The following is a 25,477-nucleotide window of genomic DNA, read 5'->3' on the forward strand; positions in this document are numbered from 1 at the left end:
ACTATAGGTATAGTACACTCATTAGTTTACACAACACAATAGCAACTGACACTGGACTATAGTCCTGTTCACTCTCATTAGCTCACTTGTGGCTTGGTTCACTTGGTTATTCTAACAGGTTATGAGCCCTGCGCTTTAAGGACCTCAAGTCATTCATTCCTCATCCAACTACTGCTCCACTCCTTCCCTAGTGTATTCCATCGCATTCTACGCCCCAGGAAACCCTTATCTTTGTGTCTGAGCACCATTTGGACTGTTGGAACACCCATTGTGTTGTTTTTGAGTAGTTCAACCAAGTGGCTTTGTTGAAATTTTCCATAGCCCCTTTTGGTCATCTACCCCCTGTCGCTCCCTGTCCTGTCACTCCCTGTCCTATCCATTGCTTTCCTGAACATCCTGCATCATCCTAGACCGTCCTACTTGCCACCCAATCCCTTGCTATGTCACCCATGACTATCGCTCAACTCAGCTCTTCCAACTATCTTATCTGGAGATCAGAGATGGAGTCTTACCTGCGCTCCAAGGGCTTGTGGCTGCTTGTCAGTGGCTCTGAGAAGCGTCCTGCAGACTCACAGCCTGAGGCACAGGCTGTATGGGACCTTAAGGCTGACCAAGCTGCTGGGGAACTCTATCTGGCTTGCCCATTGGAGATGAGGTCGCAGATTGATGCTATTGAAGATCATCCTGTGCTTATCTGGTCTACCCTTGCCTCCCTGTACTCTAGACAGCGTCGTAACAGGAGAAAGAAGACCAAGAAGCTCTCCAGGAAGACTCAGAGTCTCACAGTCCCCACTGCATCGCCCTCTCCCACTTCCTTTCCTATTCCTATCAACTCTACTATCATTGAGTTTGCTGGCACTGCTTGTCTTCGCTCTTTTGACCCTTCAAGCACTATCTGTCCCCTTCAACTTGATGCTACTGTCGACTGGAATGCAGACACAGGTGCCACATCCCACATGACCCCTCATCGTCACTGGCTTCGCAATTACACTCCCAATCGCATCCCTATCAAGCTAGCTGACAACACCTTTGTCTACTCTGCTGGTGTTGGCACTGTGGTCTTCAACCCAGTCATTGATGGCAAGAGCGTTAGAGCTGTCGAGTTTTCAAGAGTCTTGCATGTCCCTGACCTTCGCAACAACCTGCTCTCTGTCCTCTACCTCACTCGCCACAGTGGCTTCCATGTCACCATTGACTCCACCAAGATGTCATTTCAGCGTCCTGCAGGCACCACATTGTTTGTTGCACCCATCAGCAGCAGCAATGCAGCATTCTTAGATGGCTCCACCATCCCTCTCTCTGAATATGCCTCTGCAGCGACCACTCTACCTCTGGACTTGGACCTATGGCACAGGAGACTCACCCACCATCACTTAGCAGGTGTCAAGAAGCTTATTGATCATGACATGGTCACTGGACTCAAGCTGGATTCGAAGAAAATGCCAGATCCCATCTGTGAGCCATGCTTAGCTGGCAAGATGCATGCAAACCCATTCCCCTCATCTCAATGGCGTGCTACTCGACCTCTGGAGCTTGTCCACACCGATGTCCATAAGGTCCCCCACCCCAGCTTCTCTGGCTATCGCTATTGGGTCACGTTCATCGACGACTTCTCTCAATTTCGCTTTGTGCTCCCTATTAAAGCTAAGTCTGATGTCTTTGAGGCTTTCAAGACATTCAAGGCCTATGCTGAGAACCAGTCAGAGCGAAAGCTAAAGATCCTCAGAGATGACAAGGGAGGGGAGTACATGAGCAATGCCTTCATTGAATTCACCACCCAGTGTGGCATTGAGAGGCAGCACACTGTTCGTGCTAGACCACAGCAGAATGGGGTTGCTGAGAGAGCTAACAGAGTCCTCTCTGAGCGACTCACTGCTATGCTGGACGAGTCTGGGCTTCCCAAGGCCTTCTGGGACGAATGCCTTGCTGCTCTGGTCCATGTCTGGAACAGATGCCCTACTGAAGCTGTAGCTAGCGCTACACCCTATGAGCTGTGGCATGGTAATAAGCCTGATGTCTCACATCTTCGAGTTTGGGGATGCACTGCCTATGTGCACGTCCAGAGGGACAAGAGAGATGGACTTGGCTCCCACATGGAAAAGTGCGTCTTCATTGGCTACCCTGCTGGCTACAAGGGCTGGAAGTTCTACAACCCCACCTCCAAGTAGACAATCATCTGTGAAAGGGCTGACTTTGATGAAAGATACTTCCCTCTGTCCAAGCGCCCATCCAGTCCATCCATTCCAGCTCCCATCGCTCCAGCACCTCCTGTCAATGCTCCCCATCCTCCCAGACAGTCGAAGACTACCTCTGAGCCCCCAGCAGCGCCCTCCTATTACTATCCTCCTCATTCAGATGACTCTGACTCTGACTCTGACTATGATGAGTCCAGTTCTGATGAGTCACTGGATCAAGGGGGAGATGTGGTGCCTCCAGCAGTTCCTGATGTCCCTCCTGTCGTCCCTGTTCCTGATCCAGTCACTCCTCCTCCTGCAGCTCGTCCCAATCCACCTCCTAGACCACCATCTCCCATAGGCATTGGTGCCAGACTCCCTCGACGCAATAGGCAACCTCCCAGAGACTGGTGGAAGCTCTCTCCAGCTCAGCTGACTGATGTTGTTGATGATGAGACTGAGGATGCTGACTTTGCTCAAGGATTTGAGCTTGCCTTGTCTACCAGCTCTTCCACCGAGCCATTGTCTTATAGGGAGGCATTGACTCGACTTGATGCAGAGCAGTGGAATCAAGCAGCTCTTGAGGAACTCAATGCTCATCGCAGCAATGGGACTTGGAAACTCGTACCTAGACCAGCTGGAATCAAGGTCATTGGCTCCAAGTGGATATTCAAGGTGAAGCGCAATGCTGATGGCTCTATTGAGCGCTACAAGGGCAGACTTGTTGCCAAGGGCTACAACCAGCGTCCTGGCTTTGACTATGTTGAAATATTTGCTCCAACTGTGCGTATGCCCACCATTCGTGTTGTCCTTGCTATGGCTGCCATCCATGACCTCCACCTTCGCTCCATCGACATCTCGCATGCCTACCTCAATGGGGAGATGGACTGTGACGTCTACATGGAACAACCTGAAGGCTTTGCTGAAGGTGATCCAAAGAAGATGGTCTGCCTTCTTCAGAAGAGCATCTATGGAACCAAGCAAGGTGGCAATCGCTGGAACAAGAAAATGTGCTCTGTTCTTGAGTCCATTGGATTCACCCAGTCCTACTCTGATGCCAGCATCTATATCTATGTCAAGGGTGAAGTCAGGATCATCTTGCCTGTCTTTGTTGATGACATGACCTTTGCATCGAAGTCTGCTTCTGCAATTGATCAGATCATCAAGGACTTGTCTCAGCACTTCAAGCTTCGAGACTTGGGCCCTACCACCCAGCTTCTAGGCATCAAGATTGACAGGGATCGCTCCAAGCACTCCATCACCATCTCCCAGCGCCAGTACTGCCTTGACATCCTTGATCGCTTCAGCATGGCTGATTGCAAGCCTGTCTCCACTCCCATGCAGCCCAATCTTCGACTCACTCGTGCTCAGTGTCCCCAGACTGCTGATAAGACTCAGGACATGCGATCCACTCCTTACCTTGAAGCTGTGGGTGCTCTGATGTATCTTGCCACCACCACCAGACCAGACATTGCCTATGCTGTTGGCTGTTTAGCTCGATTCAACTCCAACCCTGGCCCTGCCCATTGGCAAGCTGTCAAGCACCTGCTTCGCTATCTGAAGGGCACTGCAGACTACTCCATCACCTATGGTCCTGATCCCAATTCCATCGAACTCTTCTCCACATTCTCTGATGCTGATCATGGTGGATGCAAAGACACTGGTCGCTCCACTGGTGGCTACCTGGTCAAGATTGGCCTTGGTGCTGTCTCCTGGTCGTCGAAGCTTCAAAGCATTGTGGCCTTGTCCACCACTGAAGCTGAGTACATGGCTGCAGTTGAGGCAGGCAAGGAGATCCGCTGGATGCGAAATCTCATGTTTGAGATGGGCTTCCCTGCCACTGCACCCTCTGTCCTTAGGATCGACAACCAGAGCGCCATCTCTGTGGCCAAGCACCCAGAGCACCATGGTCGGATGAAGCAGCTTGATCTCAGCTGGTATTGGCTTCGAGATGTGGTGCACAAGGAGATTATTGCACCAGTGTTTGTGCCCACTGCTGACCAGCCAGCTGACATCCTGACCAAGGCATTGGCTCGACCCAAGGTGCAGTTGTTCTGCCAGATGATGGGACTGAGTAGCTTGAGGGGGAGCTGAGATGTGTAGAGGTGCACAATCAGGGGGGAGTGTTAGTTGTGGTGATTGAGCACCTTATGGTGCGAGTTATTTGTGTTATGATGTTGCTTCCTCTATTGGACTCTCACTTAGCATGTGATGTGAATTCCTTACTTACTTAGGCAGTGTTTACACTTGTTTACATAGACTCGCCCATAGGTAGCAAGTCCTGTGTTGGTTGCTCTTCAGCAACTGACACTGGACTATAGGTATAGTACACTCATTAGTTTACACAACACAATAGCAACTGACACTGGACTATAGTCCTGTTCACTCTCATTAGCTCACTTGTGGCTTGGTTCACTTGGTTATTCTAACAGGGGATGACTGAGGGCATCCAGGAAACAGCCACTCTGGGGCGGACTCCGGGGCCAGAGTCTGGGGCACGTGAGTATTTCAGTCAGAGTTTAAACTAGTGAGGCTGACATACCATATAAGCAATTGAACGGTGGGATGATGTCAGCCACTGCATCAACATCGTCACCAATGACAACAGCTGCAGACCCACCCGACATCAGCCAACTATTTGCCTCAGTACAAAGTCATCCATTGCTAGCTCACCTCTCATTCAACAACCTCGCCACCTTCCTTTGCTGTGCTAAGATACTCAAGGATGGCATCCTCCAACCTCAGCCATACAATGTCTCCATCTTCTGTGCCCCCAGTATTCTTCCACAAAGTGTTACAGCCTTCCTTGCAGCCTCTCTTGACATGTCATTGGATGTAGTTGGTGTCCTGTGGTCTTTTACAAAAGACATTGTATGGGAGCTCTTGAGCAGTGCTGAGGCAAGTGTGGATGATGAAGATGCATTTAGGACCTATAGCCATGAGCTAGGACTCAGTAAGGTTGTTTTGTACTTCTTGATTGCTCTGACATGATGAACAAGTGCGCTGCATGGCAGCATGATCACTGCTGAAGAAGAAGGAACCACATCGCATTGTTTTGTTCACTCACAGTGAGGGTGTGAAGCCTGGCTGGACAGTACACCTGAAATGCCGAGGTAAGTCTACTGTACTCAAGTCCATGCACTAATTGCTAACTTCAACAAAGAATGCAATACAAATTATCAGGCCAACTATAGCGTTAAAGGTGCCTTCCAAACATACTACCGAGGCATGCCGCAGTACATACAGGTCTCTGATCATCAGTTCATTGAGCTACAGCTCACCATGCACTGGATGGATCTGATGCAGATTGCTTACGTCCTTGCACTTACTTATTGAGCTGCAGTCATTAACTTATGATTGGTCCATTCACTAGCGTATCAGCTACAAACTGCACCAACCTATATGCAGTTGCCCAGACCTGTCGCAACCTTTGCAAGAATGATGATCGCTGGCAGTTTGGCAATGCTCTGACAACAGAGCAAGTCTGGGACTGTTTCATGCTTCTTGCCCTGCTCGATGATCATCAATGACATGACAAATTGCTTGTTGTGCCCACTGATGTGTGACTGTCGGACGCCCCTGCTGTGCTATTCCACGGTGCAAAAACCCTCTCAACAACAATCAGCTCCAGTTCTGTGCAGAGCATCATCACCTTGAGGCTGTCTGTGCCATCAATGGCTGCGATCAGCCAGTCATGATCAATGCTGAGACCAGGAGAAATCACAAGGCATGTGACAACCCAGTTCATCTCCGCATGGAAGCTGCCAACATCAACTCATCGCACCATGGAAAGAGCAAAATCCAACATCAAAAGCTCACAAAGTTAAATGATGCTATCACCATCCACCTCCCTGCAACTTCAACAGATGAAGATGTCCCTCTTCAAGATGTCAAAGAATGGTGTATGAGCATGATGAGGCGTCTGGCACTGTGCGTTTCGTCAGGCACCCACAACAACCTCAACCGGAGTATCAGATCATTATGTTGCTTCTTTGGATGCTGACAGCTGCAGCGCCAAGGATGCGCCACCTAAACTCAAGGCTACATTCTGTCGTCAGCATACAAACAATGAACAACTTGTTGTTCGCCCATGTGGAGTCATCTGTGGCCGTGGCACAATGTACCACCACAAGGCTGTCTTGAATGTGCTGGTAAGTTCAAGTCTCACTGTCAGAGAACTTGTGCTGACCAGGGTTTTGCAAGATCATGATTGAAAAAATGTTTACCCTCCTGCGTGCTCGTAAACCACAGCATATGATTTACGACTCCAACTGTAATACATTGCATGAAGTGGAGAGTCGCAAGATCACATTCTTTGAGGGGATGGGCATGTGCATAGATGCCTTCCATCACAAAACGAAGCACAAGGCTAGTGATGTGCTCTGCCATGAGCGCTGTGACATGAAGGCATACCCTGAACTCCTTGATGACAATGGGAAGTACTATTTCAACTCATCAATCGCAGAGCAAACAAATGTTTGGTTTGGTGGTTTTCATAACATATGTTGAGAGATGATGCCAGTCAAGTACCTCTGTCAAAACCATATGACTGTTGCTACCCTTCAGACACAAGGCAAACTTCCCCACCATCCACCTGTCTTCTAATCATCTCTCAATATTTTCATTACTTGACTTTGTGACAATTTGATCTCTTTGACTCGTTCTGCTGAGTGTTGCCTCTGAATGTTGTTCAGCAGTGATGCCCGCGGATAGAACAGTATTGGGGATATGTCCTCGATAGCCAGCAAATTGAAGATGAACAACCATTGAGTGAGTACTTGATGAGCGGCATCGGCTATAGGAAATAAGAAGAGATATAATGTACTGAGAGACACCTACCTTTGTCTGAACATGATAATCAACGCAATTTTTATTGGAGACAAATCAATGGATAGCTTGTACATATGAGCAGTGTATGGTATGTAGTATGTGGCTAAGGCAATCGGACAAACCAAGATGCATATCAAGGAACAGACAAGTGATAACAAGTAATGAGTGACATAACAAAAGTAACATAACAAAAATTACTTCTGACGGACAAGTGATAATGAGTAGCGAGTGACCAACATAATGAAATTACTTCCGCCCACTATGTTTCTTGCTGTCCAGACCCAAGGCAGTGTGCCATGCTGCAAGGTAACTTGCCCAGAGGCCATCTTGAGTGTGCCCAGCTTGCTTGTGTGTCTCAAGGATGGTCAGTTCCGTCTCACGCCATGCCTTGCGATTATCATGATACGTGACCCTGACAAATGGAGTATCGCCAAAGATAAGACAAAAAAGCTGCTCCTGATCATAGAAACCACAAAGCTTTGGGACATCCATCTGCTGAAAGCCAATGGCCATATCAACTGTGTACATCCCATGTGGCCAGTGCCATGGCTTGGCTGGATTATATGTCAGAATATGCACAGGAATGACATGTGGAGCAGCCTGAGCTGAATGGAGAGTTTTTGAAGGTGGTGCTGGTTGCTGATGAATGGATTTGACTGCTGCTGACAAGGCAGATGTGGAAGGTATTGTTAGAATAACCAAGTGAACCAAGCCACAAGTGAGCTAATGAGAGTGAACAGGACTATAGTCCAGTGTCAGTTGCTTTTGTGTTGTATAAACTAATGAGTGTACTATACCTATAGTCCAGTGTCAGTTGCTGAAGAGCAACCAACACAGGACTTGCTACCTATGGGCGAGTCTATGTAAACAAGTGTAAACACTGCCTAAGTAAGTAAGGAATTCACATCACATGCTAAGTGAGAGTCCAATAGAGGAAGCAACATCATAACACAAATAACTTGCACCATAAGGTGCTCAATCACCACAACTAACAGGTATAGACTCGATGGATGAGGATGACGCTGACATCATGATGAGTGGGGGTGTTGGCAACATTGAGCTAGCACAACAAGCATTGAAATCATCAGACTCAATGGATGAGGATGACGCCAACACTATGATGAGTGGTGGTGTTAGTGACATTGAAGTAGTGAGATGAGCATTGAAATTGTCTTGTGCCAGTCATGCCTGGGTAGCGATGTGTATCGCTTGCTCTTGGCTGGGGCTTTGAACCCAGCGGTGCTTTCCCAAGGAGGGTTTTGGTGTGAGTGTTACAGTAACATGAGCGTTACACATCATTTCATTCTTCGGACTCGTCCAGACCTGGACTATGGTTACAACTATCCTATTTTCATCTCTTCTTTTGATTCCGTTGTTCTGAAATGTGAGAAGCTCTCGCTTCTACCGCACCCTATGCCCTTTCCATTGTTTCGGCTTTCTCATTTGATGGGGATTCCCCACACCCCTTGCCCTTACCGTTCAACCGGTACCTCTTACCTATTTATACTTATGACTCACACAACCCCCGACCCTTACCACTACTTCGGTATTGCCTCCGCATACCCTGCACCCTTACCGTTCCACCGGTATCTCACCATTACGTATATATATCCCATTTGTACAGTAGGTAGATTCTCTAACTTGAATCTACTCGGTTCTCATCTGATCTTGTCATTGGGTCTGAATTTCTCTTATCTAAAGAGAACTCCCTTTGTACACAGAACCATCTTCTCTTGACACAATACTCTTGAGTTGAACTCCGTCTCTCGGATCGTATCCTCGAGAAACTCCAATTGACTCTATGTAAGTAAGGGCTTCAACCCTTACTCAGACTTAGCACAGGCAAGCTCCTTGCCGGGCTAGCGCTGAAGGCTACGCTTCGAATGCCCCTTGTGGGTTTAGTGCCGCCGGATCTCATCCGAGAGGTTTCGCGTAACAGTGAGCTGTATCTCATCAATGATCTCAACATCCAATGAGGAAGCAGTAGCAGACACTTGTTGCTGCTTTTTCATCTTGCATAAACTATCACGCTCACCTTTCATGTTGAAGCACATGTGGGAGGGGCAAGCCAACAGCTTGGAGGACTTGAATAGCTCATTGAAGTCACTGCAGTCAGTGACACCATGGCATCAGATGAAAACTTACAGCATCAAACCAGTACAAGACAAAGCACTGTTTGGCTGTCCGTTCCATCTCCTTGTGACGATCTGCCACCCTCTTACTCTCAATCTCCTCTTGTGCACATGTATTTAAATCACCTGCCCATAGTGGATCAAGTTGATCGGTTACAGGGGGGCTTTGATAGTTTATGAACTGGGAAGGCATGCATGGCAGAGGCATCATCATTCTGAGAGTGTGTCAGAAGATGAGGGGGTTGCGACAGCAGGGGCCAACGAGACTGCTGTGATGGTGCAGGTGGTTGTGCAGGAGTTGTCAAGATGTCGTGGAATGATGGGAACATAGGCTGTCCAGCACCAGCAGACTGAAGTGCGTGTTGAAGCGCCCTAAACCAATTATTCATCTCAACTCCAGCATCAAGTGACAAATCGTGCCAGTGGGTCTCCGAGTCAGCAAAATTCTCCCGGTCAAATCCTGAATCCCAATCCTGCTGCATGTCAGCCTGAGGGTGCTGGTTGCTTGAACTATCAGTGACATGCACTGGACATCCCCCATCCTCAGTAGTGCAATGGGTGAGACATTTTCCATGTGGGCATCACAGCACACGAGCTTGGCGACAAAAGGCACAAATGCATGGGTCACCTCACTTGCGTGACTTCTTGCTGTTGGGTTGCAACTGAGAACTCGAGGCTAGAGGCTGTGTTGAAGGGAAAGGAGCTGCAGAGGCTGCACCAAGAGTTGGAGAACCTCCTGGGATGAGAGCCATGATATCTGGATGCAATAGAATCTGAGGGAACCAGTGGAAGAAGGAACAGGATGGATGCTGACAAGGAAGGTTAACATGATGACCGGTGTAGTGGAAAAATATTGATGTACTAGCCCAAAGATGTTCGTGGGAGTGTGGAAAACTGAGTGCACAATGCCTGAGCGATCTTCTGGACTGACAACACATCCAACAGATTGCAGAAGTAGACCACGGACTTCTGCAGGAACGGTAGATGGGGGCTGGGGGAGCACATCCCTAAATCTCTGTGGTAGCCGTCGGTTCTGATGTCTGGGTCTCCGCTGTGCCAAACTCATGTCCTCCGCTCCCCCTCCTTCGAAGTTACCATGGAGAACATCTACAGAATCCTGTGATGGATTGTGCAGAGACACATGATCTTCAAGTTGTGAAGACGATGGTGACGTGGGGGGGGGGGCCTCACCACCAAGACTGTTATTGGCATGACAAGCTGACAAGACATTAGGCAATGCAACGGACACAGAAGGCTCATCACAAGCGAGTGAGACATGCAGCTTTTTCCTTCTAGTGACAAATCTTTGAAAGACGACAACACCAATGAAAGATGCTTTTGGGTTTGGGTGCATGAGCGCTGGTGTTGGCTATAGTGATTCTGGGTCGTAAATATTTGCTTGCATACACAAGTGTAACTGGAGACTGACATGAAAGAATGACTGGTACAAGGCTTGTGCTACTGAGGGGGTGAAGAGTGCTGGTAAAGAGCTGAGATGATGGAGCAACGACTGCTGATCATGGTAGTATTTGATATTTACAGCCAGAAATTCGATGGCTCTGTGATGAAACAGCCAAAAGGGGATAATATAACTAAGCTCATCACTATTCCGGCATAGTGACAAGAACTCGATGGCACTTGGATGACCAGCCTACAGGGCGACCTATAAGGCATTCAGCCATCATTATTCTGATGATGAAATTGAAATGCCTGCACCATCATCTCCAGATTCTTCTTGCTCAAGTCTGACATACGAGGATTTCAAACCTGACCCCAACAGAGTGAAGATGCTGGTGACAATATTGATTGCTCACCATGGTGTACTTCATTTCCACGGCCAGACAGGAGAACTGGCAACATTTCAATGGTAAGTTGTTTATTTGTTTATGATAGATAAGCTGTTAACAAATGTACATTTGGACATCAGGCCAAGCACCCGGCATGGTTGCAAAGTTCACCCATCGCGGTTGGGAAGCTTATTGTCAGGTGCATAATTTCCGCTACCCCTGTTGCCTGTGCGCTATGGGTGACAGATATGTCAAGGTAGCTGTATTTCAGCGAACTCAAGGGATATGCCAAGGGGAGTATGTTGCTGAGTGCGCAACAGGCACGTGTGGCTACATGTGTGAGCTGGCTTCCAAGCCAAATTAGAGCGTGGCTGATCTGTCATGTAGTGAATGTTGAGAAGTTTGTCAGAAGAGCCTACGTACCAACTGTATATTATCCTCGAAGAGGTATGTGTTTAAAATTATGCACATACTCGTGTGCTCAGATATCACCACCAGCCCTCCACACATGCTTAGGCACACATATTCCTAAGTGTGATGTCAATAATGTTAGCTACAGTGGGCAAAGGGCATTTCACAGTCCAGATCGAGTTGCAATCCATGTGGAACAACCACACGTAATTGATTCCTGATGTCACAGTCTGCAAAGACTCATCATTATATGGTATGATATTTAGTAAGCACAATGTCTTACACCTCCACCATTTTTACTGCATTATGGTGTGACTATGGACATTCATACTACTTGATTATATATGCATTGAAGAACTACTACCGCAACTACTACTAGGTATGAGTTCAAAGATAGAAGATGGGAAAAAAAAAACAATCAGAATCAAGTAGGGTTTATATATGGACTGAGTATATGAATCGAACTCTGCTGGCTACACCCGAAATCACCACAATGTGTTCAAATCAGATTAAGTACCCATACCCATGACTAAGTGGGTATTGCCAGCTGAATCTGAATATGTAGTTGTTCACTATATCCACTGTCATGACTATTAACATATTTTGTTTTTTGACTCCATTCACTGTGAATTTTTGAACATTGAATTTCGAATAAGTATTCTAGTAGTAGTCCCTATGTAATTGGTGAATGTGGATAAGTGGAGGTAGACCATATGAATATTGGTATGGGAGCTTGAACTTGACTCTGATCAGCAGCAGTTGGCCCACAACTTATATTGTCAAAGACCTTCTCACAGAAAGCACCACAATTTGTACACAGTCCACAAATGATACTGAGTAGCGCCCAATTAGTCATTCACTATAAATACTTACTAATAGTGGAGTTAGGTGAAGGTCTTCTTTCCACCATCACTACATCAATACTGCATCTACTAGGAATGCTAAAAATTAGCGTAGAGAACAAATCTTGAGTAGACTTGTATGTGATGCTTTGCGTTCATAATCATGATAATTGATCATGCATATTTCAGAGGAGGCTCGGATTTATGTCATGGCCCAATTTGTTGAAACGTGCCCTGGCACCAGTGTCATGTGACAGTGATGATCAACCTAGCCCGAAGCGTGTTAGAAGTGAAAGTAAGTCATGACTCTGTGATGCTGCCAATTATCATGGTCAATCATGGATTGTTATCGTAACAGGTAAATCTCCACTAGAGGATGAAGGCGCATGGCACATTTTATTCCAGTACCTCACCACTGAGATGACCTACCCTCAGATGGAAGAGAAATTTATATCTTACCTGGGTGATAGATACTGTGTGAACGACTGGAAGGACGCCCAAGACACGCTGTTCTCTGCTGATGACCTAAATGATAATGTGACTCCCTTGGTGAATCTTCAGGCCTTGTACGCTAAGCATGTACTACCTCAAGTCTCTTTGCTATCAAATATGGCGAGTCCATTGGAAGATTCTCTCATAGTTGCATCTGCATTGAGGACACTTGGGTGCTTGTCAGATGTCTGCAAGAGTCATCGCCAACCATGTCAACAACCCACAGTAAGTGAAACTTGTATTTTGGCAAATGCATACTAAAAAGTGTAGCCAAAGAATCCCTTCATCGATGCTGAGGCAGAGGAGGGCTCGAGCAAGGACGAGGAAAAGGGGGAGGGGGAGGAGGGCGGCTGCTCTGTTCAGTCACTGAATGTCACAAGCTTGCCAGGACCATCAGGCAAACAGACTTTTTTCACAGCAGTTGACAATATCTTTGACCAGGTTAACATGTCAAAATCATCAGACAGACGCCTTCAACGAGTTCCTTACAGGGCCACCTGGTACCCCAGCACAATTGAAAGTAGGAAGTACCTGCTGCATGTTCAGAGTATGTCTGTCTCTGTTATCGCATAGCACTATATCACTCATCATTTCACAGGAACTGCAACTAGTTATATCACTGCACAGCTTCGAGAGAAAAGGACTCCCTGTCACCATTTCGGCTTGGACCCCAGGCCAACTCTACATGGTGTCTGATAGTCCGAAAACCATTGTGCTCATTCCTCTCGAGCATGCATAAACAATCTGTCTGAAATTATTTTCGTATTTCACCATTTCGGCTTGGATCCCAGGCCAACTCTACATGGTGTCTGATAGTCTGAAAACCATTGCGTCATTCCTCTCGAGTGCGCATAAACAATCTGTCTGAAATTATCTTTGTATTTCAGATGAAGAACGTTGAGTGATTGAATGTGCACAACCCAACCTTCCCAACCCAGGGTGGGTGTGCATCATTCAACATGGCAGGTACAAAGGCGACATGTCTATGATTCCAAGCAGTTTGATGATTTTGTTGTGGTGTGGGTACAACAAGTGCAGCAGTGAGAAATCGATCTACTACACAGTTGGGTCTTTGCTGCCTGCTGCCTCGCTTGAGAACAAATGTGTTTGACCCTTAAGGGGATTGCTACTTGGGAGTACTAGTCTCTGTCTAAACAACCCTAAACAACCCTACCGCAGGTAGGATGAGGATCCACAAAAATGTGGAACAAGCAGAACAAGCAGAACTCAAGTGGAACAGGCAGAACTCAAGCGGAATGGAAAGGAATGAAATGGAACTCGAACGGATAAAGCGCAGAATGTACTGATTCGTCGGAACTTGCAGGTCAAGTCGAAGGAAGTATATCACAAGGTTAGATTGATAGTGGGCATAAGTCAAAACGGTCCTCTAGTAAGGTGAAGGAAAAGTGGGAAGGTAAAAGATGGGATTCAATAAAAAAACACCCAAGCCCTGAGTACCACTACTTAAAGGGAAGATTATTTTCAAGGAACACTGAGGTACAGGTAGTAAATTCTCAGGAAGCGGAAGTGAAGGCAGGCAGTGCACATGGGTGCAATACTCCGGAATAGGGGTCCGTGCCATAAGGGCATGTGTCAGTGTGATCCGGATAACGTTAGAAGCAATGGGAAGAGAGATACAGCATACCAACATCAGGAAAATGTGGTAAGGCTATATAGCCACCCATAGCGCTATAGACTGCTATACAGACTCCATAGCCCTATAGCTCGTATAGCCAAGTGCCCAATTGTGCAGGCTTACTACACCAGTGTATAGTGCTATATAGCTCTATTAAAGTTGCTATAGCTGGGTGGAACATACCACAACTATTGTAGCTATTATAGCTCAAAACACAAAGCAAAAATTTCTCTTAATAGCTGTTTGTTGCCATGATAGTGTTCTCAAAATTAAAAAAAAGCGAAAATTCCAAATTATATTTCAACTACTACAATACATGTGAACTAATAACTACAAAACAGGCAAAAATGCGAAAATTACAGGAGGAAGAGGCAAGAGAACTAGAAGGAAGAATCAGAGAGGAAAGATGAATACAAAAAAAAGAAAGACTTACCAAATAGTGAAAATTGCGAAAATTCTTGAGGGAAGAGGAGGGAAGGGAGCTAGAAGGAGAGGATCAGACAGGAGGAAGTGAGAGTCAGAGAAAAGACTTGCCAAATGGTCAAAAATGCGAAAATAGTTGGGGGGAGGAGGAGCAGGAGGGAAGAGAGCTAGAAGGAGAGGGTTAGAAAAAAGATTAGTCAAATAGTCAAAAATGCGAAAATTATGGAGGGAGACTTACCAGAGTTCAAAGCACCAGCACCAGTACCAGCACCAACAACATCAACACCAAGAGAAGGATAGAGAAGCAAGAAGAAGAGAAGAGAGGCAAAAACTCGAAAATTGTAAGAAAAATATGGAAGATAATCTAATGAGGGGGCAGTGGGGGGGGAAGGAAAGAATGGGAAAAGACTTGTTGGTTGACCGCATTTTTGCTTACATAAGCAGTGCCAAACAAAGCCACAACACAAGACTTGGTGAATTTTCGAGTTTTTGGTTAATAGGACTAGGATTATGAACAGTAAGAAAAAGACAATGAAATTGACTGTTACATAGGATTTTTGAATACACATAAGGTGAATTTTTCGCATTTTTGCTTACATAAATAGGTGTACCTTAACACTTTTGAACCCTTCATCCAAGTATAACTCATAAGATCTTGACCTATTGAAGTCAGTAGACATGGATAACTTCCCTTGACAGGACCAACTTGATCAAGTTCCATGGTCAAGTCTTTTGAACCTTCAATTAGTTTTCCTAACTCACTAGATCTTACCTATTGAAGTCATTAGACTTGGATAGACCTTCCCTGACAAGGACTACCAACCTTTTGGTTTTCATCGAAAAAAGTTTCCCACGGGTCCTACTGGGGTCTATAGTTGTTGAAATGTTTTACTTCTAAAATACACTTACCAAACTTTATTGTAATATATAGACTTTCATGATGTCGATACTGGTCTATAGTGCTTGTCGATCGCTTGCCATAGACTGTATAGAGCTGTGGTGTGCTATCGGGGCTATATAGAGGATGGTCCTCTATATAGAGATATAGTTTTTCCTGATGAATGGACCTGGAAGGATGGGGACAGGACATGCGAAGGTTGTCTGACGATGCATGAGAATATCAGATAGTGCGGGCGGGTTCTGAAGGATGTGCGGGAATGCGGAACCCATCGGACGATGCGCGGGAAACGCGGAACGTGCGGAATACACGGAACTGATGTGAGAAGATGTGGAAAGGACGGGGTTTTATGCCTACAGTGGGGGAATTCCTCACAGCGGTCTTAATCCCCCCACAGAATTTTCCCTATTGCATGCCTGAGAAATCTGCTGCACTGTTAGACAGGTGCCAACTTCCTGCAAATAGCACAGTATCTGACATCACTTGTGATGGCAAAGTTATAGGATATTTGTTCAAAGGAGAACAATATTATATGGGGTTGTTGCTTAAAACCTTTCGCCAGTCTGACCTAGAGCTTGTTACCACCCCTCATCCCAACTGCATCTGACTGCATCTGCAATCCGGATGGGACACGCCTTTCATCAAATGCACTGAGCTGGCGTTCTCTATGTAGTTCCTGTGTGTGGGCGATGAAGTGAGGGTCATCTCTGGAGAGATTTGTTCAGAGATTGGAAAAGTTGTCTTGACGAATCATGCATTAGGTTGTGTGTCCTCAAAATTTGACTTCAAACCTCGACTTTGAAGACAACTAGACTTTCGACTTTGGGATGTAGAGCATGTGTTTTGGCTCAGCAATTCAGTTCAAGTTGTAGCGGGTGTATACTTGGGTTGGAGGGCTACATTGTTCAAATGTCTGATAACATATTTCACATTTGTCAAGAGGCAACTAAGGAAGAGGTGTGTATGAACAGATGACATTTCAACTCTATCTGATGCTTTGTATAGTTCAAAGTTTCGAAATACTACTTGGATCGTCGTCCTCTGAAGCATGTGCTGCAAACACAGCTGCCAATGCAGCAATTTTTTGAGCCTCCCCCCAAAACCGAATCTATTGAAATTGGGAACATCATCTATGTACTTGCGGGTGGATGACAAGATATGTAGTTCAGGACTGGTGACAATTGAAGTCCTTTTAGTATGGGTTCAGCAGGATCCACCTCGCCCAGACAATAAAGTACACAAAGGACAAGGGCTATGACATCAGGCCTGGAGACTTTGTGAATGTCGCTCGCAGGCTGGAGTATCAGGCGACAGCAGTTGTGCAAAGTGTCGACTTTCTGATGGCTCGCTTGACCCTATTGTCTCAAACTGATGGCTCATTGGTAAGTGCAGTTCATCTCAACTTGAACATCTCTAATTGGTAACAGATTAATGTTCCCATGCGGTTCATGGTAAAGACATGCAACGTGAGCCTGGATACCTTTAAGAATGACATCGGCAAAGAAGTATTCATTATTCAAGGTCAGCATAAAGGCTATCAAGCCACACTATACGATATTGAGAGCAAGGGTTGCTCTGTTGCACTGCATGGGCAGAAGCGGATAACACTTGAGCTCCCTGAAGTTACCACTAGGTGAGCTGTACCCATTTTTTTGTGGTAATCTAATTGTTAACTGTTGTTATAAACATTAAGTTATGGAATGTGATTGAATGGTACAATACTCAAAAATCATGACTTGATTTCTTTCTGTGAAATGTGGCAGAAATTGTACTTGAGGCCACCACCTCGAAGTATCACACCCCCACCCCAAACAATAGCTTCCTCCAGCTCTCTTACATGTTCCAGCACGCTGTCTTCCAGCGCTCTGAGCACTTGGATTGCCAATCCCGAGGATGTTGACAGGGTGATAAACCAATTGTTGGTTGTCAATTTGACCAACTCATCTGAATCAATGTTTGACCCTTGGACTATCAATCCAGAGGACAATGAGGTCAGGAAAGAGAATCTCCAATACAACAGTGAGTCTTCAATGGAGACAACAGTGTTTAACTAATTTTATCATAGGCCCACTACTGTCATATACCGGATCCAAGCACCTCCAATACCACCTGTGAACATCCTCACCCCTGGCCTGACCCCCTGTTTCCTCGTCCGCTCCATTCCTCCTTCTCTGACAATGCACGAAGTGCATCTCAGCAGGATTAGCCCTGCTACCTCCGCCCAACCCCGTTCCACTCCTCTGATCCTACTCCTACTCCCTCCGCTTTTCCGACTCGCTCGGATCCTTCAGTTCCGCTCATATTGCCCTACCCGACTATTAGTCCGCCCGACCACCTCACCGGTCCACTCCTAGACTAGGAACCACTCAACTGGTCCTATCCCCATTTAGTATCATAGTTCCGCTTTTCGGATCACCAGTAATCCCTATACCCTAGCGATTCTGATCCGTCGCATACATACTGTTCCCCGAGCCTTATTCTGATATGTCTCAGTCATCCTATTGTGATCCTGTACACTATGCTCATCACTTAGAGTATATAAACATATGTACATTTGTCTGTAGATACTCAGTCTGAATATTACCTTTTCTAATCCCGGCTCTTCTGTTCTTGACGTGGGCCTGAATCCTAGTCAACTCCTGTTAAGTCTGGCCGAGGGAGTGACGCCCTAGGTTGAGCCATCCTCCGATCCCCGTTCCCCCGTTCCCCGTCTCCCGTTTCCCCCCCGTTCCCCGTTCCCCCGTTCCCCTCCCCGTTCCCCGTGTCCCCCGTTCCCCCTTTCCCCGTTCCCCGTTCCCCATTCCCCGTTCCCCCCGCTCCCCAGTTCCTTCCCCGTCCCCTTCCCCGTCCAACTTCCTTGTGCCTTGTAACTTACCCCGCACCTACGTCCATCCGTCCCCGTCCGTCCTCCCGCTCTCCAACTTTGACTTGGAATAGACCCCGTCTCGCATCCATCCCTCGTTCGTTGTTGGACAAGTCCAATAGCCGCTCCGCTTCTACTGTTGGTTCTGACCATAGTAGTCTCCTGCTTCCCTCCTGTCCGGGTGGAACAACCCATGCCCAACTTTTCCCCGCGCTCACCTAGTAGTCCGTTGGCCCTCCTTCAGAGACCCCATTCGACGTCCTGTTGAACCCATAGAATCGTGTTGGACTACATTCCGAAATTAGGGGCACGTACTCAGGGTAAGGGGTGCAGCGTACAAGCTGAAGCCAAGCCCCTCAGACTCCGCTTTACCCCTGAGCATGGTCTTAACAGCTACCCTGGTTGATGAGGAAGGAGTTTGTTTCAACTTTTCTTATGCATCATGTGGTGTTGAAAGTCTCACTGAGCTTCATGGGGGGTAGGTTATACAAGCGGTTTGTATCAACCATGTGTCCCGACCCCTTCTGCGGTGCAAATGGACCCGCACCTGAGAATTGTGTAGCAGCATTTTGCACATCCAATGGCACAGGGAGCATCATGGGGCCACCCCAACTATAGCAAAGTGCAATGTCAAAAAAAATACTGTGGAGATGTTTAGTACAGATCCAGGTGCTACTACCAGTACTAGTACAGCTCCTTTGGTAACTTTTCACTTTGACCAAATCTGTCTTGTGGGACCTATGAGGTACTAGTACGATCACCTTCAAGAGTATCAGTAGTAGTACTGTGATATTAGTACCCGGATAATCATCTGTTTGGACTTCAACTTTTGAAACATCATGACTCATTGCTCCGTTGTAATTTAGAATATACCAGCAGTGATGATTGAAACTAGAATTTGGTTCAGTTACAGGTTGCACTACAATTCAGCATACCTTACTCATCATCATGGTTAGGCTGTTCTCTATCCTTGGCTATTTCACCTGTGAACACCATGAGCATTTGAAGAGCCAGGAGTTGTGATATGAAATTGCTATCAAAATGGTCAATTGATATGATCATGATGGAAAGAAAGATTTACTAGTACCTGCTACATGATGGGGCAAGGCGATTATCCTTCACCGTGACCATCTGGCTTGAAGAAGATCCGCTTGACCTTCAAACAGATAGAGTCCGACCTTGCTCACACCAGTCAATTGTACATGGCATTGTCAAAAGTGAGAATGCGAAGAGACACACTGTGAAGTCGAATTGTCAGACCTTTTGAATGTGTAAGTGTGAGCCAAGCCAACTTCACTGTGTCTGTTAACTGATGACCTTGTGCAGATCAGTCAACCACATCAATAGTGAAGTAGCCTCAAAGAAAGAGCAAGGATTTTGGAAAAGACTCTTCTCTGTCACAATTGATCACGACTGCATTGTTGGATGGGAAAATGACTCAGATTGCTTCCTCACACTGGGCATGTAATTGCCTTTGACCTCACCCACATCCCTGAAGAGACTTATTGTGTTTGCTGGCAATTTTTGAGGTGCTTGCATTGTGGTGATTTCGGGTGTAGCCGGTGGAGTTCAATTCCTATACCCAGTCCACATATAAATCCTCCTACTTGATTCTCATTATTCTTTTTTCCCATCTTCTATATAATTTGAACTCATACCTAGTAGTAGTTGCGCTGGTAGTTAACGACTTAACTTCAATGCATATAATCAAGTAGTATGAACGTCCATAGTCACACCATAATGCAGTAAAAATGTTGGAGGTGTAAGACAATGTGCATACTAAATATCATACCATATAATGACGAGTCTTTGCAGATTGTGATGCTAGGAATCAATCACATGTGGTTGTTCCATGCAGATTGCAACTCAATCTGGACTGTGAGATGCCCTTTGTCCGCTGTGACTAATGTTGTTGACGTCACACTTAGGTTCCATGAATTGTGTAACATGTTTTATGTAGTATATACAATGCTACCAGCACTGAACTTATTGTTATGTTCTCAAACGGTGACTACTAAGTGAGTTCTACCCACTATCATGATACTTTCCCCGTCACCATCATGATACTTTCCCCGTCACCATCATGATACTTTCCCTGTCACCATCATGGACGGTTCTCAACCTTTATTTTCAGGCCAAGAAAGCACAAGGCTCACTGAAGCCAGAGAACAGGCATAAATCTAATGGTACATATCATTATTTTCTCTGTTCATTGGAGTCGCAGCTCCAAGTTTAATTCTACCTTGCTTCTTGTTGTTCTATGATCTGATGATCATCAGTATCAATGTATATGTCACCATAATGTTTTTTTGTATCCTATACAATATCTATGGTGCTCAGATGGTGAGGTTGTCCTTTGGTAGAAAATTGAACTTGCAGAGGAAATTAACCCATCCTTGGCCCTAGAACTTTTTTTTCCCATTACGATAGCCCAGATACAGCAACTATTGCATTACAATATTGATGGCACTCGGATGATGGGCCTTTTTGTTGCAATATCAATGGCACTTGGCCAGCGCACTGTCTTTTCATTATGTACTATCAGATTTTTGACTTATAAAGTGTCTCATTTCCATGCTAGTGGTGTTATACCTATGTAGTTCAACTTATAGTATGAGTACCGACGAGAATAATCCCTCTGGCAATCTTTCACGCAAGTGTTGTGGTTCAGCCCTTCAGATGGGTCCATGTAAAAAGGTGTAAGTGGTCTTTCAGACAGTGATGAACCCCCCTGACTTGTCATGATCAGAGTTTCATTAAATCCCCTTGTTCTCCAGGGTCAGCATTTTGGTCAGATGGTGTTTGCATTGTTCAACTACCCTGCCCTTCTGATGTCAGGTATACTCCGACTTGAGGAATCACAGGACTTTCTCATAGAGGATTATCCTGCAGAGTGAGTCTAATTATGACCGTCAGATGCCACCATCACTTACGGTACCGCTAATGTTAGTATCTGATGGGAACACAGGGTATTCATGGAGTTACTGGATTCTTATCCTGGCCTCTTGGATCGTCTGATGAACAGAGAGGAAGAGGATATTATCCATGTCAGAGAATTGGCAAGTTTTGAGTAATGGAAGGTCATCATACTTACCTTCTAACAGATAGGTAAAGGGGCCTCCAGTGCATGAGGCGATGATACCAAAACCTTCAAATCTGCTGTCCTCAAATGGCTTGTCCCCAGAGGACAAGTAGTCATACCCCCTCTCTCCTGAAACATCAAGTCTGACTGGGGGTTTAACCATGAAGTAACGGGCGCGTTGCTTTGCCCTGCAGGCCTTGACTGGTCAAATATGGAGTAAGTCTTTCCATTGTGCAATAACCAAAATGTTATTAATCTACCCAGAATGAAGGAGAGTCTCAAGAGCGGTGAAACCGCAGTTCGTGGTGACCAGTGGCCTATATTCTTATATGCAGGTTATGTTTATGATCCTGAAGATCCGTGAAAGGGATTATTGAGGAGCGATATACTCATCTTTGTGAGTTCAGTCTAATTAAAGTTCTTGCTCATAGAAATGTCCCTTTTGTAGGTTTTCAAACATGTATTTACATCGCCAAGCTTGGTGGACAAGGAGCCAAAGGCTACATGCTCCGGTAATGTGTACCTCCATGGCATGAAGTCTGTAACTAAAGGATCCTTGGCCTATATTGCCACCCAGGCATGTAGCAAATTTAATACCACATTCCTTCCCCATTGATTGTTATTTCAGGTTCGGTTTTCATTGAGTTCATAGTCAGTATTCTCCCATACTGACACAGTTATGGACTCGGAAAATTTCTATCATAGCATTCTGGACCTGTTAGAAGATCCTGATGAAAGTGAGGAAGTAGGCAACCTAATGATGTGGTGAACTCAGTCCATTATGCATTTCATCAACCCCAAGCTCCAAGCTAATACCTTGTATAGTCATGTTTTTCCTAATTCTTCATCGTCACAGTGTAGCATTAGCAAGAACAGTGCGCTCTTGAAGATTTGTGAGAAATGTGCTGCCCTTCAAGAGCAAGTTACTAGTGTCACAAATTAATCCAATGTTTCTCATAATGTTATTGTTCTGTACAGCCTCTGTAATTACAGCGCTTTGCGAATATGATGACAGTTGTACGCTTTCAGAGAAAGAGAAAAATAAATAAAACACATAGCCACAGTCAATATGTATCTGTGTTATTCTCTACTACCATGTTCCGCAAAATCAGCCACAACGTCAAGATTGCTGCAATGAAACTCTACGAAGATGCTCATATGTCCAAAGACGACATTATAAACTGTGTTGGCTTCTCTGAAAGCACCTTCTGGCGCACACTCAAGCTATGGAGGGAGACAGGTGATGTTGTCACTCTGTTGTGCACTACTCGTGGTCACCCCCGCCTTCTATACTACGACAATGTTGATTACCTTGTCCGACTCATCAAACACCAGTCCTACGTGGTTCCTGGATGAGCTTGCCGAAATGCTCGACAGTAACCGGTTCATTTCCATTCATTATGTCACTGTTCATCGGACACTGGAGCATGCTGGGGTTTCCTACAAAAAGTTGCAGTGCATTGCCAAAGAGAGGAATGAGCTGCGTCGTGCAGAGTTTGTTGCTCGCATGGCACAATACCAGCCAGAAGAAATTGGGTTTCTGGATGAAACTTCGAAGGACGAACTGTACTCCGGGGAGGGCTTGGGGCCAGTTCAAAGTGTGGGAAACAGTGCAGAAAGTCAGCAGCCTTTCGTCAGAGGATCGCTGGGTGTCTGCACTCGGTCTGCTCACGATTGATGGAATGATTGCCTCAGCAGTTATCGAAGGATCATTCACCACCGTGAAATATATTGAATTTCTGGAATTGACAGTTGTCAGTGTCTTTCTGCTTTGTACTACCAGATGATGGACCATACTGACCTCCATAAAGCTTCCTCTCTGCCAGCAATACCCTGGAAAACTCAGTGTCCTCGTCATGGACAATGTGAAGATCCATCATGGAGAAGGAGTTGCAGAAATGATTGCATTGCATGGTTGGTCTTGCTCTCAATTGCTAATCTAAATCTGACTACATTTTCTAGGTGTACGACTCAAATATCTTCCGCCATACTCTCCAGACTTGAACCCTATTGAGGAAGCTTTCTTGAAGATCAAGGCTTTCATTCATCGTCATGAGGACTATTTTGTGGGCTCAGATAGCATTATTTTTGATGCATACGAAGCCATGACAATCATCACAGACTCTGATGCAATCTCGTACTTTATACATGCAGGGTACTTCTAGTGTACAGGAATAATGTTCGTCTGCAGCACAGTGAAAGCAATAGTAGTACATTCATGGTGGAAACAGCAGCAAACTTGAACCTAACCTTGACGAGACCATTGTTCGACAGCATCCTTCATTGCCACGATCTCGCTGTTTATGAACCCCATTTCTTTCAGCTTGGAGACCACAATGTACTTGATGGTACGTGTTCCTGTGTAGCCAGTTATTGTGTAACTTGGTCAGGATCGCATTTGCAAGTGAAAACTTAGTGCAGAAATCAATGAGCAGTGAGATCGAGACCAGGCTGCATTGTTGGAGGTAGGAGGGGCATCAACTCTCGGTCTCTGTGTGGCAGTGCTACTGTGTTGGCCACATTCTCGGGTGCCAGGGGACGAAGGAACCCAAGGAGCTCAGGTGGTATGTTGAAGTTGATGGTTGGAGCACTGGATGTGTTCTTGTTGCGATCGGCTAAATGTCGCTGAAGGAGAGGTGATTTCGCAGCCATTTGGTCGTCATGCAAACCATCAAAAGCACGATGGTTTGGAGGTTGGTTTACAGTCATGAGGGGTGGATTCTTCGCCTATAAAACCATGAGTGGCTAATTATGAGAGCGAGAAAAATCTTAGATGACCATGCAGCAGCCCAAATCTGAAAGTGGTTGTGGCTAAGCAGAAAATGTTCTCTGTTGTCTGGAGGAATGTAGCATTGGCCACTCGATGGGCACCCTGCCTTGTTACAGACCCACCTGGTTCCGCAGTGTCTTCATGTGTGCAGCAACCTCGATGTTCAACGGAAGTTTATCTGGGGTTTTCTAACATTCACGTCAGCATGCTTGTCTCGTTACCTATTCTTCATACTCACCTTGCCTTTCTTCTTCTTCTTTGGCCTGTCGGCACTGTTGTCGTTGGTCCCATCATCTTCATCATCACTGCCAACATTTTTTTCTTTCCCTGTCCCTTTCTTGATCAAGGTATTGTCATCTAACACTGCATATATGCGCTCATCTGACGTACCTTCTTGAGAATAGCCTCAATAATAACCTTTGCTTGAGGGTCCTTGCACTTGATGGCTCCTTCACAGTAGGTTGTCGAAGTCATCTTCATTCGCAAGTGAGATTGGAGATGTTTGATGCCAAGGTACCGAGAATGTGAGTTCATAGTCCGAGAGATTAGGTTTCTTAAGCTTGAGATGTTCGGCGAGCTTCTCGGTAATCTTGACCTAGGAGTGCTGCTACATCTTTTCGTCTTTTGTCAGGCTTCTTCATCTCATCCTGGGGATATATAGCTAATTTAAGGTTGATTGGTGCAGTGTTGGCTGAGTACTATGGTGTCACTACGAGCTGGCTCTGCTCTAAGTCATCCGAGAGTATGACAAACCTTTTTCTGGCTGTTCCTTGGGAGGACGGCCTCTCTTCTTTGTCTTTTCTGGTTCAGCCTGAGGTGATGGGCTCCGTGAAGGGAGGACAGTGGATTCAACAGACACAGATTGTTCGCACTGACTCAGAGGGGAGCTCATCGGAGAGCTCATAGGAGAGCTTATAATTTCAATGATACTATCATCAGAGAATGTATCAAAGAATATACTGCTGTATGGTAGGGGTATAAGATATTAACAGACGTGCCACGGATTCGCGATGCGCATTGTTTGGTCTAATTTGAACACCATCATTTTTATTTCTTTCTCTTTCTCCGAAAGCGTACAACTGTCATCATATTCGCAAAGCGCTGTAATGGATGCAAAACAATGTTGTGTAAAGATAA

The 25,477-nt window shown here is 45.8% G+C and overlaps 8 protein-coding genes across 8 annotated transcripts; 5 read left to right on the forward strand and 3 right to left on the reverse strand.

Annotated features, from left to right (window-relative positions):
• Positions 1-4,772: 4,772 nt before the first annotated feature.
• On the forward strand, positions 4,773-5,704 carry EDB91DRAFT_1054795 (uncharacterized protein; the record flags this gene model as incomplete). Its single annotated transcript, XM_041313857.1, has 5 exons — positions 4,773-5,135; positions 5,206-5,287; positions 5,338-5,489; positions 5,512-5,516; positions 5,548-5,704. The coding sequence occupies 5 exons, from the start codon at positions 4,773-4,775 to the stop codon at positions 5,702-5,704; spliced, it is 759 nt and encodes a 252-aa protein (XP_041176269.1).
• Positions 5,705-5,868: 164 nt separating this feature from the next.
• On the forward strand, positions 5,869-6,683 carry EDB91DRAFT_1249466 (uncharacterized protein; the record flags this gene model as incomplete). Its single annotated transcript, XM_041323089.1, has 3 exons — positions 5,869-6,104; positions 6,187-6,325; positions 6,378-6,683. The coding sequence occupies 3 exons, from the start codon at positions 5,869-5,871 to the stop codon at positions 6,681-6,683; spliced, it is 681 nt and encodes a 226-aa protein (XP_041176270.1).
• Positions 6,684-7,250: 567 nt separating this feature from the next.
• On the reverse strand, positions 7,251-10,490 carry EDB91DRAFT_1249467 (uncharacterized protein; the record flags this gene model as incomplete). The annotated part of the gene is made up of 4 exons (XM_041323090.1): positions 7,251-7,666; positions 9,294-9,640; positions 9,770-9,945; positions 9,999-10,490. The coding sequence occupies 4 exons, from the start codon at positions 10,488-10,490 to the stop codon at positions 7,251-7,253; spliced, it is 1,431 nt and encodes a 476-aa protein (XP_041176271.1).
• A 1,890-nt stretch (positions 10,491-12,380) lies between these two features.
• EDB91DRAFT_1082901 (uncharacterized protein) lies at positions 12,381-13,407 on the forward strand (the record flags this gene model as incomplete). The annotated part of the gene is made up of 5 exons (XM_041315553.1): positions 12,381-12,471; positions 12,535-12,893; positions 12,939-13,109; positions 13,132-13,215; positions 13,267-13,407. 5 exons carry the CDS (start codon positions 12,381-12,383, stop codon positions 13,405-13,407), a joined length of 846 nt encoding a protein of 281 aa, XP_041176272.1.
• A 3,127-nt stretch (positions 13,408-16,534) lies between these two features.
• On the forward strand, positions 16,535-17,979 carry EDB91DRAFT_1249469 (uncharacterized protein; the record flags this gene model as incomplete). Its single annotated transcript, XM_041323091.1, has 5 exons — positions 16,535-16,582; positions 16,631-16,759; positions 16,822-17,007; positions 17,053-17,258; positions 17,691-17,979. The coding sequence occupies 5 exons, from the start codon at positions 16,535-16,537 to the stop codon at positions 17,977-17,979; spliced, it is 858 nt and encodes a 285-aa protein (XP_041176273.1).
• A 3,122-nt stretch (positions 17,980-21,101) lies between these two features.
• Positions 21,102-22,513, forward strand: EDB91DRAFT_1237807 (uncharacterized protein; the record flags this gene model as incomplete). The annotated part of the gene is made up of 9 exons (XM_041321633.1): positions 21,102-21,187; positions 21,238-21,381; positions 21,457-21,547; positions 21,713-21,786; positions 21,835-21,910; positions 21,938-21,967; positions 22,019-22,147; positions 22,223-22,335; positions 22,396-22,513. 9 exons carry the CDS (start codon positions 21,102-21,104, stop codon positions 22,511-22,513), a joined length of 861 nt encoding a protein of 286 aa, XP_041176274.1.
• Positions 22,514-23,994: 1,481 nt separating this feature from the next.
• On the reverse strand, positions 23,995-24,874 carry EDB91DRAFT_1082905 (uncharacterized protein; the record flags this gene model as incomplete). The annotated part of the gene is made up of 4 exons (XM_041315554.1): positions 23,995-24,297; positions 24,463-24,528; positions 24,579-24,677; positions 24,731-24,874. 4 exons carry the CDS (start codon positions 24,872-24,874, stop codon positions 23,995-23,997), a joined length of 612 nt encoding a protein of 203 aa, XP_041176275.1.
• Positions 24,875-24,894: 20 nt separating this feature from the next.
• On the reverse strand, positions 24,895-25,244 carry EDB91DRAFT_1249473 (uncharacterized protein; the record flags this gene model as incomplete). Its single annotated transcript, XM_041323092.1, has 2 exons — positions 24,895-25,031; positions 25,094-25,244. The coding sequence occupies 2 exons, from the start codon at positions 25,242-25,244 to the stop codon at positions 24,895-24,897; spliced, it is 288 nt and encodes a 95-aa protein (XP_041176276.1).
• Between the last annotated feature and the right edge of the window lie 233 nt (positions 25,245-25,477).

The sequence above is a fragment of the Suillus paluster genome (genome assembly GCF_016628075.1).
Source record: "Suillus paluster strain FC165 chromosome Unknown EDB91scaffold_33, whole genome shotgun sequence".
Taxonomy (NCBI): domain Eukaryota; kingdom Fungi; phylum Basidiomycota; class Agaricomycetes; order Boletales; family Suillaceae; genus Suillus; species Suillus paluster.